The following is a 17,905-nucleotide window of genomic DNA, read 5'->3' on the forward strand; positions in this document are numbered from 1 at the left end:
TTACGAAGTTTTACAATTGGTTTACATTCTTTGTAACTTCATATGTGGAATTTATTGCAACAAGTTGATTTTTATGATTCTCCTATCAGTCATTTTGTCGAAGTTGAGTTGTTTTATGTTCAGAATAAGTTTCTGAGTAAAGGTGAAAATATCAATCAAGCCCAACAGCTCAAAGATGTTTAATATCAGACAAATATATTTCGCCTAAAGAGGCATCATCAGTTTCTGTGACTGCAGAGTGTATAAATCAGAAGCAACGTAACCATTTAAGTTAACACAAGGTTTATAACTTCTATTACAATAACTTCTATTCTCTTCAGTTGTCGATGTTAGGAAAAACATTTGAAATGGAAATTATTTTCCTCTTATGTTTGTTTCGGCATGTTGCAGGTTTTGTGCCAGCTGCAGGTATTTATATAAAGACATTATGTTAAAATCGTTATATGTTATTCACGAATATATATTAAACGCCATACTTGTGTAGATTTGATGGCGTCCAAATGCCGACCATCAGCTTATAGTGGACAGAGAACTATTTTCAGCATCTTTTCGTTTTGTCCAACGTTTGAGAAAGGTTTATCCACTGGAAATGATGGGGGAATTGCTGCAATACATTTGTCCTCCAGATCACTCGGCAACAAGATTTGTTCGGTAAATATGTCCGCTCTGTAGTTCTGCTCAACCAACCTTAACTTTGAGTTGTGGGAGATCTTGTGCTTACGTGAACCAAACTTATTACAACAAGTTTATGAATATTCCTGTTCGCAACTGCAATATATAAAAATAATTAGCGTGACGATAAATTCTAACGTTATTTTTGCGGATCGAATATTCTACTTTAACATTTGTGGCATTTTTTAATTATCTGTATAATTTATTCAGGCGTCAGTGGTTGAATTCTTTTCTGATAATGATAATAAAACAACCTGAAAGCGAACCATAGAAATAACTGACTAATGCGTTTAGAGGGCAAATACCGGTATGTGGAACAGGGAAATCCCTATTTTTCATACTAGTTATTTGTATGTTTTGTTATATTGTAGGTTTTCGAAGGAAAATTCGGACCCGGTGACATGACAGGAGCCTTGTTAGGAGAGTTTACTGGTGATGGAAGTGCAACAGGAATTGTGAAATCGGATACAGGTTTCATGTATTTATATTGTTGGTCGTTGGAAGGCATTCCTTCTGTGACTTTTCCCTTCGTTGCATTCATGGAAGGTAAGAAACGTAAAACCAAACAATGTAAGAAACAAGCAGGAAATGTATTTGAATATCATAAATCGATTAAAGTTAAGATGCAACGGCATTCGGCCAACTTTCAGTTTAATTTAATTTCTACAAACTCATGCAAGTACGTAAAATACGAAATGTTGTTTAGTTAACAAACAATCTTGTGATTCGGAGTTGAACGTGGACGATCTTCCAACAACTCTTGTTTTTCCAACTTCGAGCGATGGGAACTTGTTACAATACCTAGCTTGTAATTATACTGTGACAAGCCCAGTGAGATGTAATTTCACAATATCTGCTTCCTCTGTTAGCCATAGGTTTGAAGGCCCTGACGGACTCTATGTAAGCTGCATTCTGAAAGTTTTCGTGACTGCCATTATAGAGACGTTGTTGTTATCTTTGATATAAAACAAACTAAGTTCATTTGACCTACTGTACCTTGTTGTTGGATAGATTTTATCCGATGATCCTTCACATACTGGGGTAATTGATGGCGGGGATCAAATAATAAAACTTCAAGCCCGAAGAATTAATATTCAAATATTCGTATATGACTCTGACATTCCTCCTCCTTCAATCAGCATCAGCTCAGGTTTGTATTACATCAAGTTCGAGAATAATGTGAGGCAGAAGTAATGAAGTGGGTTGAACAAGTTGAGCAACCGATCATATAAAGAGACTTAAACACAAACCGATTACATAATTTAAAAATGCGGACACTGTGTAGTGCACAATGCTTAGTGTGTGTGGATGACGTAGTTATTATGTGTCTGACTTATGGAATTTTCAAACAAATATTTTTCATACAAGTTTGTGTTTAATTACACCCTGTTCTCACGGGGAAAGTTATGTGTCACCATAAGCACTTTCACTACATGGCTTTGCCTATGATATTACGCACTTCTTGTGTTTGCAAGATTTTGCTTGACATTTCGATGCAAAGCTAACTCTGTGATGGTCAGCTGCTTTCATTTTTAAAACTTCCAGTAATTAATGTAAACATAATAGTCAGAAAGATTAACTGAGAATATAAATTGAGACGAAATAAGGTTTATTGACCCAGGAATATTTTTGCACTAAAATCAAAGTAGTTTAAAACAGGAAAAGTGAAACTAGAATATTATTTTATATTCAGATTGCAAGATGTATAACGAAAAGGAATGCAACTCAAATTCTATCAAGTTAAAGTAAGACTTAAAACTTATAAAAATTGCTAGAGGAATAAATATTTTTTTCATGAATTTGTTACTTTGAATTCATCCAAACTGAACCAAAACAATGATATAAAATTTCTTTGTTTTAGTTATAAGTTTTGTTGCTTGCATGAAATTTGTTTTGATAAAACTTCAGTTAATCTAAAATAATAAACAAGTTATGATGAGTAATCACAATCTCATTCAGATGTCGCTCATCCGAACTTTTCTAACTGATTATAAATATAAACGACATCTTACACATCTATTATTTTCTTGTATTGCTTTTTTATACGTTATAAATTAGCGACGTATTTTACAACATCAAGTTCACCAATCTTATGGTTATTTAAACAACTTTTATTCCAGTGTCAGTTCCTATGGGTTAAGAGCATTGGATGCAAGTGGAAAAGATATTTTGTATATTTCAAATCGTCCCATGACAAGTCTTGATTGTCTCCCAGGAAGTTGTAAAGCTGCAGCGAAAGATCCTGTTTTCCAATTTGAACTGGGCGCGTGTTCTTCAACTCTGGAGGTATTTGTATTTAGTGAAGAAATATTATCCGATGTACATCTGAATTTATTAAATCTGGCAGTAACTGAACTGGTCCACAATACAGTTAATAATAACATGGTTATTACATAGAAATGTGGGGTTGTTCAGTAGCAGAAAACAAACTACTGTCGCCCCCCTTAGAGCGACCGAGGGATACGACTGCGTCTCGGGCGTCGCACCCAAAGGGCCCGACTGAGTCTCGATGGCAATTCGGCCTCGTAGGCAACTTGCCTACTCTATCTCAAGGTTACTGTTGGAGTTAAATAACTCCTTTACACAAGTCTGTGCGTCTTCTAAGTAGTCTAACTCCCGGCTAAACACATACATCCACCAAGCTTCAAACCAGTCCAAAGGTGTTCATAAATCCGTTTATTGTCGATAATCCAGTAAAGTAATACAGCACACAGCACAGAAGTTTATTTGACTTTGTTTATGATTTCAGTTATATATATGGCTTTATGGCCTAAATGTCGTGGTTTATGACACAAGTTTAATGTCGCTGCCTCTGCAGGCTAGCATTTTTTCACATGCTACTGACGCCGCTTTGTTGGACATCACAACATGGGCATTCGTTGAACGCGTGATTACAATGACTTTGGTTTTAACTCCCGGCTTGGTTTTAACATAAATTAGCTGTAAGTTTTAGTGCCTTTTTTCTTTGTAAACATGTGTTGTGCAGCGACACTACTGATGCAACCTGAGTCAATAGATAAGTTTCGTGTAAGAGGTGATTTCCATTAACTTAACTTACTTTGCACGTTAATGATGTCATCGTCGTTAGAGTTGTTGACCTATTTTCAAAGCGATAATATTTGACTTCACTCACAACTTAAGGCGTCACTCATGTTATGAAAAGTTAAAATGATAAGCAGCGTAACATGTGAGTGCACGTATGATAAGTTGCGATTTTCTTGATATTTTCTCTGAATTACTTACGAAGAAAACTAAAATCAACCCAAGTTTTGTAAACGAACTTAGCAATTAGGCATATTAATCTTGAATAAGACAAAGCATGTCATAAACCTTTAAAAAACATATAACGATTTTCATTATCGACCAACTGATCAGAGCATAATCTTCATTATTAATTATTCCAACAAAAATATACTTTACATGTTTTTTCGAAGAAATCCCAAAGCAACGTAAGCATCATGTACCAAGTTCGCAATTACAAATTTACCACTCAAGTTGTGAGACGGAGATCTTACAATCCACACTTGGAAATATCGTGCTTTATTTCGGAAATATTAAACAGAGATATCAAAACTGCTTCTAGAGCAATGTCAACTAAACTGTACGCATTGTAATTTAATTACTTTTTTAATTTGGTGACATTTATGCTTTTGTTGAAACTTAACAGGAAAGAAAGTTATCTGACTTCACATCGTAGTGTCGGGAATATTACGATTAGATTTGAGTTGTTTAGTGACGAGCAAATGAAAAATCCACTCAGATCAAATTCAATCGTCCAAGTTCCAAACTTCGTTTACGCTAAGGTTGATTCGGCCAGTGGAAGTGGAAAGTTTCACACATCTCTAAGGGTATGTTTGTTCAATAATAATTTGAAATAAATATGTATCAGTGCATTATTAAGGCTCTGCTGGTCATAAGTTAAGTCTTAGAAGTGTGGCCTGAAATACACATATATACGTTCACACACGGTAAAAATTTTATGCTAAATAAATAAATTCATTGATGGATTCCTCGAAGTCAAGTTTGTGAATATATTAACTTTTAATACAAAAACTTTGTTGACCATTCTACTCCTTTATTACTAAACTTACGTCATAAGTTATGTAGGTGGACTGGATTATTGGCTGGACCTAAATGCGCTCGTTGTTGTTGGCTGATAAAGCGTTGTTTATTTATGTATGGTTTCTATTAGATATATTAGGAATTTTTTTCATATGATTTGTGCAAGGATTCCATGTTTAGCCACTGTTTTAATGAAACTCTGTTTGTCAGTTAAAATCGTGCTGGGTCAGCAACATGGATTCTGATGAAGGAGGTTTGAAACATGAACTCATCACAGAAAGGTAAAATGTCGACGAAAAAAACCTTCCAAATACATTCCTGTCAATTATGTTCAAGTGAAAGTGAATTAAGAATGCCAGAAAACATAAGCACGAAACTTCACATATTTCCAACCTTACCCACTATTTCTCATTTAAATTCAGTGTTTTTTCTACTTCTATTTCATGCCACAATATTAACACAGGTCTATAGAAATTTGTTTTATTCTTGCTCAAAATGTTTGATGGCATCTTATTAGAGATTTGTTCGTGTTAAAATATAAAAAGTTTACAGATAAAATCATATTATCGCAGTTGCAAAGTCGTCCACGAGATGGAGTCTGAAGATTCAATCGTAATTTTGAGAAACTACCAAAGCACTTTCGGATCCTTTAAGTTTCGCTCATTCGTGTGGAACAACGTGCCTGTGAACGAACAATCACTGTACGCTCACTGTTACGTGCAATTATGCGACAACACTTCTGATGGTTGTCAACAACCGGTAAGGTTTTGTATAGACAGTAAAATTGACTCTTTCTTCCTTGGCAGAATTACGTACATAGTAACATATTAGCTGTCCTACACAAGAACAAAACTGATTTTACGAAAAAATACTCACACAATTTTCAATCGAATAATCTTGATAAGCTTCTGGATTTATTTACAAATTTTCAGAGTTTTATTATGAAAACGCAAAACATTTATTCATGTGTGTTTCACAGGATTGCTCACAAAGACGTGAACGGCGATCAGTGGATGCGGATATAGAAGAGATTTTAACGGTTGGACCATTCTACGTTTCAGCTCAGGATTTGTGTGGAAAGGTGAGTAGATGCATTTAAGCTCTCGGTTTATAGCATAGAGCCGTACTTAGTTGTACATCACGTTATATACTAAACGAAAAACAGATTATCTAATCTTCAAAACCACGTAAGCAGCTAAGTTAGTGAAAGGTCCAGTGTGTATTGGTGCGTTCGTATATTTAGTTTTACACATAAACTACTGACAGGGTTATCGATCCACAGTCTACCGGGGCAGTCATCAGTAATTCAGTTTGTTAATTTTTTTTTGCTATTTTTTTGGTTGTACAAATACTCCAGTCTGTTGTCTAGTCTGTATCATAAATATCTTTTATTGTAGGAAAATGGTGGATGCACAGATTTCTGCAACGAAGAACTTGGAGTTGTCCAATGTTCTTGTTTTAAAGGCCGCTATCTCGGGAATGACGAAAAAACTTGCATTGGTGAGAACTTATATCTTTCGCTATTTGAATATCGTCTGATCCGATTTTAAGCTGCAATTTTTGAGGAACAAAATTACCTTTCCAAGTCAAAGAACAACAAAAGAGAGTTCCACATCTTATCTTCAAAAATAATTGAAGTTGTCTGGCTTAAAAATTTTAAAACGTTTGCTGATGAAAATTCTATAAATCATGACAACCAATCACCAAATAAACAATACTGGTATTTCTTTTTCCATACCATGTAACTATATGTCCCAATAACTCTATCTTACCTTAATATATGTGTGTGTGTGCAGAGGTGGAAAAAGCATTGGAATCAGAAGGTGTCCAGAATATGAAAGGTGTTTACATAGTAGTTGGATTCATCGTCCTTCTGCTTATTATTGTGCTTGGGTTGGTTGCTTGGTTTATGAGACGTCGTTTCAACAAGGATGTTTAATGTGATAACTGAAGACATAAGTGTACCCTGCGTGTAACTAACTGATTGATTTAATTAACAGCTTAACGTATATTCGTATAATCCCGTGTATAACGCACACTTTTGTATCTTGCTGCAAAAATACAACCTGGCATATATCTGTGTGTGTAGAATTGCTGCTTTATAAGAGATTAGTTTCAAAGTGCTGCGTTGTCTCCAAGCACAATCCAACCACTCAACTTAAAAGCTGACTCAAAGTTGGTAATGAAACAAACACAACGAAAATATACAAACATAAAAACGCATACAATGACTTCAGCACATTCAGATTTGCATTAATTCGTCAATTTGTTGTAAACCAAAGCAGCCGACCGTGTAACTCCACTTACAAACTAGTAATTGTATTTCACCATAGTAATTGAATCTTAACAGTCTGTTCTTCTGGCACATATATAAAAACGTAACTTTATTCACCGACGTTTCGCCTGTTATCCAACAACGCTTTCTCAGGGTAATGATACAGGTACAGCACACAACTAACGCCAAGAAAACGAAAAAATAACGGTAACACCGCTTGGGAAATCACGTGATGTTATCGAAATACAATATGCCTGACAGCAACAGAAACATAAAATAGTATTTGAACATACGCATAGCAATGTCTATTCATTGCACCAAGAAGTATCAAGATTCACTTTTAACATGAGATTATCGCTATTATGGAAAACGCCGTTTGGCAGAAGGTTATTTAACGAAAGGGAGTTTACTTATCTAAGTAAGGGTCACTTGTTTGCGGAAGAATTTGCTTCATACCATATGGCGCTGATGTACAGCGACATGGTCTATGCCTAGTGTCGCTGCACAACATATGTGCATACAAAAATCCCAAACTTACAACTTTGTTGTGCCTGAGAGTTAAAACCAAATCATTATAATCACGCGTTCAATGAATGCCCAAGTTGTGATGTCAAACGAAACGACATGGGTGAAAAAGTGCTAGCCAGTAGATGCAGCGACATTATAGCTATGTTATAAACCATGTTATGTAGGCAATCAAGCCCTATATAATTTACTTAGGCAACCAAACTAACTACGTAAATAGTTACATTAAACATAGGTACTTCTTTGCAAATAATAAATAACGTTAATTTAAACACAAATACTTGTTTCGCAAATGATAAATAAAGCTAAAATAAACATAACTACTTTCCGATAATCGGAAAACAAAGACTTGGATTTCAACATAAACAACATATTTGGGGCACTTACGTAATCTAGCAATATAAATAACTGACGTAATCGACCAAATCGGTAAGCAAGTTCAAGTTGCGCAATAAGGTGTATTTGGTGGTCATCCACCCCTTTAAAAATCACGAGGCCAGCGTTCACGTCGTCAATATTTAACTGTAGTTCATGCGGATCTAAATATAATAAATGTAGAAATGATTGTGAAATAACTTCAGGAAAGACAAAGAAACAAACAACCAAAATATGTTACGGAGAATTCTTACCATCAACGAGCATTACCAGTTCATCTGTGGTGCAGTTGTCTGACGTTGGTTTATTTTGTATTTGGAAAATCAAACCAAACATACGTTAATGTTGGTTTGTATTCTGTTGGCTTGTTTCGAGCGATGCATTGATAACCGTCGCCAGAACATTGATCCAGACAAAGCAAGTTTTGTGAGCAGTAATGCGCGACGAGAGAAGAAAAACGTTTTTGAGGTCGAACTATGAACAACGCAGTGTAAATACCTCAAACCGTTACCGCGCAAAACAGCAAAGTTATCTGCGTATTTGATAATTTACCCAACACTATATTGTCAATCTTTCCGCTGTCAACTCACTTGCTTTGTCTGCGGTAATATTGTGACTCAACAAATATCAGCTGTTCAGCCAAGCGGGACCCCAGTATTTCCTCTCTCAGCGCTCAACGAAAATGCGGAACTAAATTCACAGCCGTTGATTGAGGCAGCATTTGTAGGGAAACTATTACTTTGTGAAAGCGGATTGATTCCTTTATTTGTTTTTGAGTAAAGATTGCAGCAAGCAAACCTTTATCACAAACAAGTTCAAAATATGTCCAAGCATGAAATTTCGAAGACAATAAAATAATTGTTTAGGCCGGGTCCACACAGAAACTGTCGCGAGCGTAGCGTACGCCCGCGCGCTCACGCGCTGGCGCATTGGCTTCCACACAGAGAGAGAAACTTTGGGCTGGCGAGCTCGCGCGCTGGCGGAAAGAAAAAATCGGCGTCCTCACTCACGCTCGGCGAATTTTCGCTGCCAGTTATCACACTTGGTCCTTTGTTTTGTATGGCTTTCAAAAACGTGAGAAATGTGCTGTTTATTACCGAAGACATTACGGCCGTGGTGAATGCTGGTGTTAATGATGAGAAAGTGCTAAAAGGCAAAAAGTATTGCATTAGTCCAAACCATTACCAAGAACAACTGAAGTATGTTTGGCTGGTTTTGCACAACTCATGCAATTACCACATTCACAAGGCCCTGTTTAAAAACTTTTGCCTGCATCTACAATGGAACAAGAACACCAAATGAAACCTTTTTATTTTGTGGAATTGACTAAAACACAAATGAACAAGTAATACGAGAAATGAAATGAGAAGTTACTGGTTTGAAATCAATGGCGGATATTATGATCATTATGTTTATTAGTACTTTAATTACTGGAGTAGTTCTCATGGTGAACTGGTATTCTTTCATGTTGTTGAATTTATTGGGTTCCTTTTTAAATTTTTCTGAACAATGCTGCTGAGTTTTGGCAACGAGTGCTGAATAAACACAGAAAAATGTATAGGCAACATTGAAGAAAACCTCGCAAAGAAATAAGAGCACATATTTTAGACAAATATACAGTATCATGAAACCAATGTATGTATCACTTAATTAAAGCATCACATCACATGCAATTTTTAAAGCTAAACAGTAGATGATGCAAAAGATAACTATACCAAATATAACAATTCAACATTTTGAAAACATGAGCAACCTTTATTATGGTATGATCAAAACCAGCAACATTTTCTTAAACATGTTGATTGTTAGTGGATGCATGTTCATATTCCAATGAAAGATACTTCACTTTAAAATAGAAAGGAGGCTTGCTTAAAGCATTTCAAATAAAACCACATGAAATACTGCTCCAAAAGATATTGAAATCATGTCTAAATATCAATTAGTTTATTGTACAACAAAAAGCTGTTTGGTTTTTAGGTGAATTGGCCAGCAAGAGCACAATTTACATTTTCTATTTAAACAGCTTTTTCACTAGCTAAATGGAAATACCTAAACTATGCAAAAGCTGGAACCTGGAAGATATAAACATGCCATGGTATAATCAACGTGTAAATTATCTTGATAAGTTGATTTTGCCCTTCTACATAATACTAGACATGTTCTTTTGAAGCGTTAATTCAACTAAAACTGTTCTTACAACTTTATAAAGCTAACATGATTTAACAAATTTCTATTTTGGTTTCAAAGGTAAAATGTCTTGTTAATTAAAGTTTTTCAAAAAAACAGTTTGTGATTAATTTTCGAAAGTAATTAAACTCAAAAAATACTCTAGACCACATCAAACTTCCACTAACAACACCTATACCTTCGACCCACAACCTAATTCCAAAGCTTGCGGGCGTGAGCTAAATCAAAATGATTTCGCCGGCGTATACGCTCAGCGGCAAGTCGAGAGCGTAATACGCCGAGCGCTCGCAAGCCCGCGACCTCTTGTGGGCGAAAGCTCACGCTTCCAAGCTTTGTCCTGAGCGTACGCCCGCACGCCGGCGTATACGCCCGCGGCAATGAAACAAACAAAGAATCCGCAGGCGCAAAGCGTGAGTGTGGACCCGGCCTTACGAAACTTAGTTGAATGCTGCAATATTGGAAGTTGGTGTTGGTATAATTATGTGAAACCCGAGGTCAGCTGTTACTGAAATCGTCAATTGAGGTGTAGTAATGTTGTATTACCTGTAGAACAGAGAGTAAAAATTTTAAATTTCCAGGGTTGCAACAAAAAATAAAGATTGTTAGGTAAAGAAGCTACATGTTTTTTCCAGCTTTTCTGCAACAGTACAGACGTTGCTTTCATGTTTACCGCACAGCTTTGTAAAGATATTGTCGGTAAAGAAAACAATTACTAAGTTCCATGGCCACTTTTCAGGCGCAGTACTCGGCCCGAAGCCCGAAAAACGGAAATGACATAATAAAACGAGGCGCTTTGCTGCGCCTCAACTGCTGATCGGTCGGTCGGTCTAGGGGGTTGTCTGACGGAGTTGAGGCGAAGTATGCTCGGCCCGAAAGATTTCGGTTTTGTTGACGTTGTAACTGCGCAGGTGTGTTGGTGATAAGAAATGGTTCTACGAATGCTGTTAGTGTTGTTTACCTGAGTAGTAGCAATTTATTGAAAATGTTTTCCTTGCTGGGGGACAAAAACGTAATTAGCCACCTTGCAAAAATGCGATGAACCTGATTGTGGTAGACATACTTTACAGCAGGTTGCTGATGAAATTAGAAAGGACACAGCTTCATCATTTATGACTAATTATTTGCAATCTAATTCTTTTTGTCAATTTATGGATAAAGGGTTGTCATGCAGCTACAGGCTTGAAAGTTCAGAAATCAAGTTGTATTTAAAGGAAGGGTTAAAGCGGTTGATGCTTTATTGCGAGAGTCGGAAAGGGGCGAGCAACACAAAACACATGTATATAAGGCGCCATCGCGACACGGGAAAAAGGCAATAGCACGCTTCAATGCACAGGCGAACACTGCAGTTCGGTCGCCACAGGACCTGCCTCCAGAAGCGTGCAAGTGTCACGCTGAATAGCGTTGCGGTGGTCGTACATTGCGCCGTGGTCTGTCTCTCGCTAGGGGTACGGCAACTGGAACTGGTACCGAAATGTCGACGTGAGCCGGCTTAAGGCGGTCGATCGAAATCGTTTGTGAGCGACCTCCAATGTCCAAAGTGAAAGTTTTGTCCGACGCTAGCAACACCTTGTACGGGCCATCGTATGGTCTGGTCAGGGGAGGTCTATGAACGTCGCGACGAACGAACACATATGGGCTGGTCCTCAACGAGGAAGGGACGGACGGCCGAAGGTTGGCGTGACGTGACATCGGCTGCGGGAAAATTTGTTGCAAGGTGTCCCGCAATGACGGCAAAAACTTGACGGTGGAGTCGCCTGCAGGGGCGATAAAATCACCAGGAACGGTCAAACAAGCTCCGCGGAAGAGGCCTGCAGGTCATCTTTGGGTGCGGTACGAACACCAAGTAACACCCATGGTAACTCGTCCAACCAATTGGAGTCAGTTAGACGCGCCATCAACGCGCTCTTTAAATGGCGATGAAATCGCTCCACCAAGCCGTTCGCTTGTGGGTGAAAAGCTGTCGTGCGGTGAAGACAGATACCGAGCAGTTGACCAATGGTTGTCCACAGTTCGGACGTGAACTGAGGGCCACGATCTGACGATACGTGACTGGGAATGCCGAACTTCGCAACCCAATGAAAAACGAAAGCACGTGCACAAGTGATGGTGGTGGCGTCATCGATTGGTATCGCTTCCGGCCATCGGGTGAAGCGGTCGACCACAGTTAATACCTTTGACCTCGACAAAGTGGAAGAGGACCAACGATGTCGATGTTTATGTGTTTAAGTTGTTTCTGTGTAATGTTAAACTTTAGGTGACTTTGCTTACATAAAATTTGTCGTCAGCTGTGACGTCAACAATTTGAGAGCGCTCAGCTCGGTAAATACTCAAACCACCTCACAGATGGTCGATGGGAATTTCCTTGGTTTATGCGTGGCATGGTTAAACCAGCGCGTTCTGCTTCTCTATTGCGAGTCTTGACAAAACAAATCGTAAAACAAGTGATGTCAGAGGTCAGGTGCTTCATGGAACAACATGTTTCCGTCCCAAATTTAGTCAATACGATTTTAGTCAATTTTTGTTAATTTAAATTCTATGCTAGAAGGTACAAACCGCCTGAGGGCGCCAAAGAATTAAATGCAGAGTTACCAAGTTTATCGGCGACTGTTGAGCGGGCAATTATCAAACCGATAAAGGCGTTTGTCCTATATACACCGAATAAAACAACTGATCGGGATTTTGCCCATATTCGAAACGTGCTGGTGCGGCAAAACAATCGATCACATAATGCGTGTTGTAACGATCGTGCTTGGTTGATTACAAGTGTAACGTATTTGTGCAGTAGATCGCCCATGCATCAACATTATTTTAACAAAACGGCAACACGTACGTCTCCTCTTTTGCTTTTGTAATATATATTTCTTGAACTATTTTTGCAATACAAAATCACTCTACCTTGAATCGTTGTGGGAAAACACAGATCCGCTCCGTTGTCGCAATCATTAACCTCGTCCCACAATAGCTGTTGTGGAAGATGACAATATTTTCCACTTCTCCAGCAGAAAAAGCCACCACCGTTTACCCATTCGTCATCTTCAGGGCAACCGTTGCACGAATCACCATCGCATAAAGTTGCACGTGGAACTCACGTGTTGCTGTTCTCACATTTGTAATGACTCGGACAACTGAGGTCAAAAGGTGTCAAACCGTGACACGTGACCGTTTCGTTGCAAATATAATCTCGGTGGATTGAGCAGGATGGCTTCCTCACAGAGACCTGACAACCAAAGTTATTAAATGCAAACATGTGAAAATTTCCTTGAAATTGTTACAGGGGTTATATTTGAGTTTTCTAAATATTTTATCCAGAAGGGAAATGACAACGATGTGATATAAACATAGAAACTAACAATACAATTTATACACAGAAACTGACGATATCATACAAGTATGTAAACTAACAACTCGATACAGCGTAAGAAAGAATGCAGTTTGTTTATGGCATATCTTATCAATAGTGTGATATATCAACAAATATTTCGCACTGATCTGCTTACGGATCATTTAACCGCAAACTGGAAGTTATGCCAAGTTATTTTAATTGTTTTCAGTATCATGAACAAACTTTTTTGCGTACGTAGAATTGGAGTGAGATTGAAAATCACCAAAAATTTGCACCTGATTTGAAGTTTGCTTTTCCTTTCACTCGACTCATCTTCTTAGATCATCGCAGTCGTTAAATCCGTCGCAAAAATTCTCAGCCGAAATAACTTTGCCGTTTTTGCAAGCAAACTCTGGAAAACATAAATATCTTGTTACTTACCCCATAAGTTCATCGTTTAAGAATTACGACTGGAACATTTCCGTATTCCGTAGAAAGTAAATTGACTTGTTTGTTTAATGATATATGGCAACAACTTTGTGTTGTGAAGTGCTACATTTTACTAAATACGTATATTTTTTAATTTATATGGAGCAGAGACATTTGCAACTTGCACACAGACAATATTTTCGCATATTACTGTAAATCCTCGTTAAAAACAAAATTATCTCAAAGAACGTTTTTACCTTTTTCCTCCACGCCATCAAATCTTCCGATTGGAAGAAATCCAAAAAAGAGCAGCAGCAACATTAAGTCCCAATGCATGTTAATTCTTATCTATAATGTGATTCCTCCAACTAGATTAGACTCAAAACGGCAAATTGTTTGAAAAATAGATCAATTATTCAGCTGCTAAAATTTAAAATGCACAGTTTTCAGGACCAATTCTTTGAATTGGGAACTATAGATCCTGTGCGGAAGACATCTGCGCAAAGTAAACATACTTTTATTTGTCCTGGGTGAATTTAACGTTCACCAGATGGATAATTCATTACTGCAGCTAGTGAACATAGAGAAAAACCAGCTTTTAAACTAGCTGGATCAACTCAATTTATATGGGTAACAGAGCCACTGTTTGACCAAATTTGCTTTGTTTATTCTCACGTTGTTTTAGGTTGACTTTTCCCTCTCTCGTCTTTGCTTTGAAGTCTTCAACTACACGAAAAGCTTCGATTGCTTCCAGATCGCATTTTGCTCGCAAACCATACCAAGGTTGTTCAGGAGGTGTCCGTATGCTTGATATTCTGAATCTGCTTTAAACTTCATTGATGGTTGCTTTCGTCAATTGGCAGGAATCGATTAAATCAAAACTCCGTTTGTGGGCCTGAATACATTCGGTCACTTGCCCAGTGCGTAGTTTGTTACATTCTGTACTTGTTGGAGAAAATCACTAATCAAGATAATGACGTATTCCTCGACAATAGGTTTACCTGAATATGAATGTGTTTCCCTTCTGTAGCACCTTTTCCTCGTTAAACATTTTATTGCACATACAACAAGAAACAAACACACAATGATGGTAAGGTTGAAATAAGTGCTAACTATGTCATCGTAGTGAATATATTTGGCCATTATAGGCTTATATTTACGCGCAAGACATAGGTGCAACGGTGAGACGTACTAAACATATTCTGCAATGGTATAGATGTGATAGTCAGATAAAAGCATGCCAGTGTCAAGGACAAAAATAAATATTAAGACAATCCTATGACTGATGTTAGTTTCAGTATTGAGGTATGCTGTCCACCATCCTCCCGGCACGCAAAATGCAGGGGCAAACATATGCAAATGCAAACTAACGTGTTTGTGGGCTTTTGTGGTTGGGTTTAGCCAAAAATTTCGTCTGAAATGATTTGAGACTGAAAGAATAGATAGTATTCAACAACTACACCCTATTTTCATATGGTTTTTCACCCTATTTTCATATGGTCCACTATTTAAGAGAAAGAAGAGTATGGCTTTCCAGATATCACCGCCGGAATGCTTTGATTTCAACAAGCTGGAATGCTGGAGAACATCGATTCGCAGGTTTGAATGCTACAGATCAGCATCTAAATTGTCTGACGAATCAAGTAAAAAGTAAACTGATACACTAATATACCTTATCGGCGATAAGGTCGATGATATTCTGCATTCTTTTGGTATTTCTGATGAAGAAAATTAAAACGTACAACATTGTAAAACGAAAGTTTGATGAATACTTCGATTTTCGTAAGCATGTAATTTATGAACGATGCCAGTTTAATTCACGTGCGCAAAGACCTGGGGAAACTATTGATGAATTTATAACTTCACTATTTTCACTAGTCGAAAGCTGCAATTATGGCGAACTAAAAGAATAATAATAAGAGAGATCGTATTGTGGTTGGGTTGCTTGACAAAAGTTTGTCTGAGCGATTGCAACTAGATCCTAATCTAACTTTGAATAAAGCAGTCAACACATGTAGAAACACTGGGATTGTGAAAAGGCAGCAGGTGGAACTACGTCGCACATCGCATTCTTATGCCGACCTGGAGTGAGATTTTATTTATACACCAAGATTTTATTCGGGATTTGGAAAATTGGCACCCACTTGTGATATAAAACTCATGAATTCAGCAAAACCATTTTGTCTCACTTCACGTCGTTGAGTGCCACTTCCTTTACATGATAACGTAACAACGGAACTAAAAAGAATGAAAGAGTTATTTCTCGTTTACTTTAACCAACTGATTGGTGCGCCGGCATGGTTGTTGTCCCAAAGAAAAACAAACTAAGAAATATGTGAAGACTACACTCACCTAAATAAACATGTTTGTCGTGAACGACTGATGCTGCCTACTGTAGATGCAACACTTGCTCGCCTATCCGGTTCTAAATATTTTTCTAAATTGGACGCTAATTCGGAATTTTGGCAAATTCTACTCTCAAAAAAGTTTCTGTTTTAATACATTACCTTTCGGTATATCTGTTCTGTTCAAACGCATTTTCAAAGAAAATGTCACAAATATTGGACTCACTTCAGGGAGTTTTGCGCACATGGACGAGAACGACGAGCGTTTGATGGGAGTCTTGTCGCGCCTACATCAGGCTGGAGTAACGTGAAATGCAGATAAGTGTATTTTTTCTGCTAAACTAATCAGTTTCTTAAGTCGTATCATTCATGAAAATGGTATTTATCCAGATCCTTATGTCCATCCTTCTCTTCTGTCTAGTAGACCATGGGAAAAAGTAGCAACACATTTGCTGCATTTCCAAGATAAAATATATCTATTGGTCATAGATTACTTCTCGAGGTTTATTGAGTTGTCCCTTCCTGCTCATGGCACGAGCTCATCGGACATTATCAGTCACTTTAAGTCTATATGTTTTTCCCGCCATGGAATTCCACATATAGTGATGTCGGATAACAGCCCGCAATACAATTCCTGTATTTTTACTATTTCGCCAACGAATGTGGCTTCATTCACCCGACCAGCAGCCCACTATCCACAAAGCAATGGAGAAGCGAAGAGGGCTGACGGTAAAATGTCTACTAAGACGGTAGACATTTTACCGTCAGCCCTCTCCGCTTCTCCATTGACGGTAAAATGTCTACTAAGCAAAGCCGAAGGCCCCCATTTGGCGTTACTTTCTTACCGTGCTACAAAGTTGGTTTCCGGATTCAGCCCAGCGGAGTTATGTGAAGACGGTTGAAGACGACAATTCCGTGATGGACGTCGTCCCTTGTCCTGGTCTTATTTATCGAGTTTCAGAGCTAAAGATCTCGAAATCTAGAAAAATCAAAAGCAAAATTACGACAAGCGACATCGGGTACGGCCTCTACCTGAACTTTCCCCGGAAACCTACGCTTGGATCGGTGAAGAGGTTGGCATTGTACGTTCCCAAACCTCACTTCCACGCTCTTACATCGTCTATACCCCAAACCGGTGATTGGGAGGTAACTGTCGACACATACGGCCGATTCCAGAACAACATGAAATGCGTACTCGCTCCGGTCGGTTGGTAAAACCACCCGTTCGTCAGGACTTGTAATTCCGATTTCACATTTTCAGTAAAGAGGGGATGTAGTGTGTTTCGCATGAGTGCTTGTACAACGTGGTAGTGTTACGTGACCCCCTCCTATATAAGTGATCCTCTGTGTCGTCAAGGGCATTCTTTTGTAGCCTACGTTAGTGTGCACCGCTGTTCCGTTCCGTTTATGTTGCACTGTTAAAAAATTTTACTGTGAAAACCACTGGCAGCAGTTTTTACATGTTCAACACGTAAAATCTACTGCGACTTTCACCGTAAAAACTTACGTTCATTTTGACGTTAAAAGGAAAAATTACTGCTTTTCATTGTAAGAAATACGCGTATTTTCCAGTACATTTTACTGCTTTTATCACTGTAAAATTTACTTGCTAAACCACTGGCAGCAGTTTTTACCTCAATTGTCCTGGTAATTTTTACCCCAAAAATAACCGCAAACTGTGCACACAAAAATTGCCAAAAATTTGTTTATTGA

General features: G+C 38.0%; 1 protein-coding gene across 1 annotated transcript; it reads left to right on the forward strand.

Moving 5' to 3' along the window:
- Window positions 1-6,816, forward strand: LOC145902513 (uncharacterized). Its single transcript, XM_082990519.1, has 14 exons — window positions 1-408; window positions 485-651; window positions 1,044-1,218; window positions 1,379-1,572; window positions 1,684-1,822; window positions 2,366-2,417; window positions 2,793-2,958; window positions 4,107-4,273; window positions 4,340-4,520; window positions 4,945-5,015; window positions 5,307-5,493; window positions 5,714-5,815; window positions 6,132-6,234; window positions 6,531-6,816. The coding sequence occupies exons 1-14, from the start codon at window positions 327-329 to the stop codon at window positions 6,671-6,673; spliced, it is 1,929 nt and encodes a 642-aa protein (XP_082846645.1). The 5' UTR covers window positions 1-326; the 3' UTR covers window positions 6,674-6,816.
- The last annotated feature ends 11,089 nt before the right edge of the window (window positions 6,817-17,905 follow it).

The sequence above is a fragment of the Ascidia mentula genome, chromosome 5 (assembly GCF_947561715.1).
Source record: "Ascidia mentula chromosome 5, kaAscMent1.1, whole genome shotgun sequence".
NCBI lineage: Eukaryota > Metazoa > Chordata > Ascidiacea > Phlebobranchia > Ascidiidae > Ascidia > Ascidia mentula.

Bases quoted from the DNA above. Each gene is read 5' to 3' on its own strand.
- LOC145902513 (XM_082990519.1), top strand. From the start codon at position 327: ATGTTAGGAAAAACATTTGAAATGGAAATTATTTTCCTCTTATGTTTG. The intron at 5,016-5,306 runs GTAAAATGTCGA...ATATTATCGCAG, and splicing joins CATGAACTCATCACAGAAAG to TTGCAAAGTCGTCCACGAGA. The intron at 5,494-5,713 runs GTAAGGTTTTGT...TGTGTTTCACAG, and splicing joins CTGATGGTTGTCAACAACCG to GATTGCTCACAAAGACGTGA.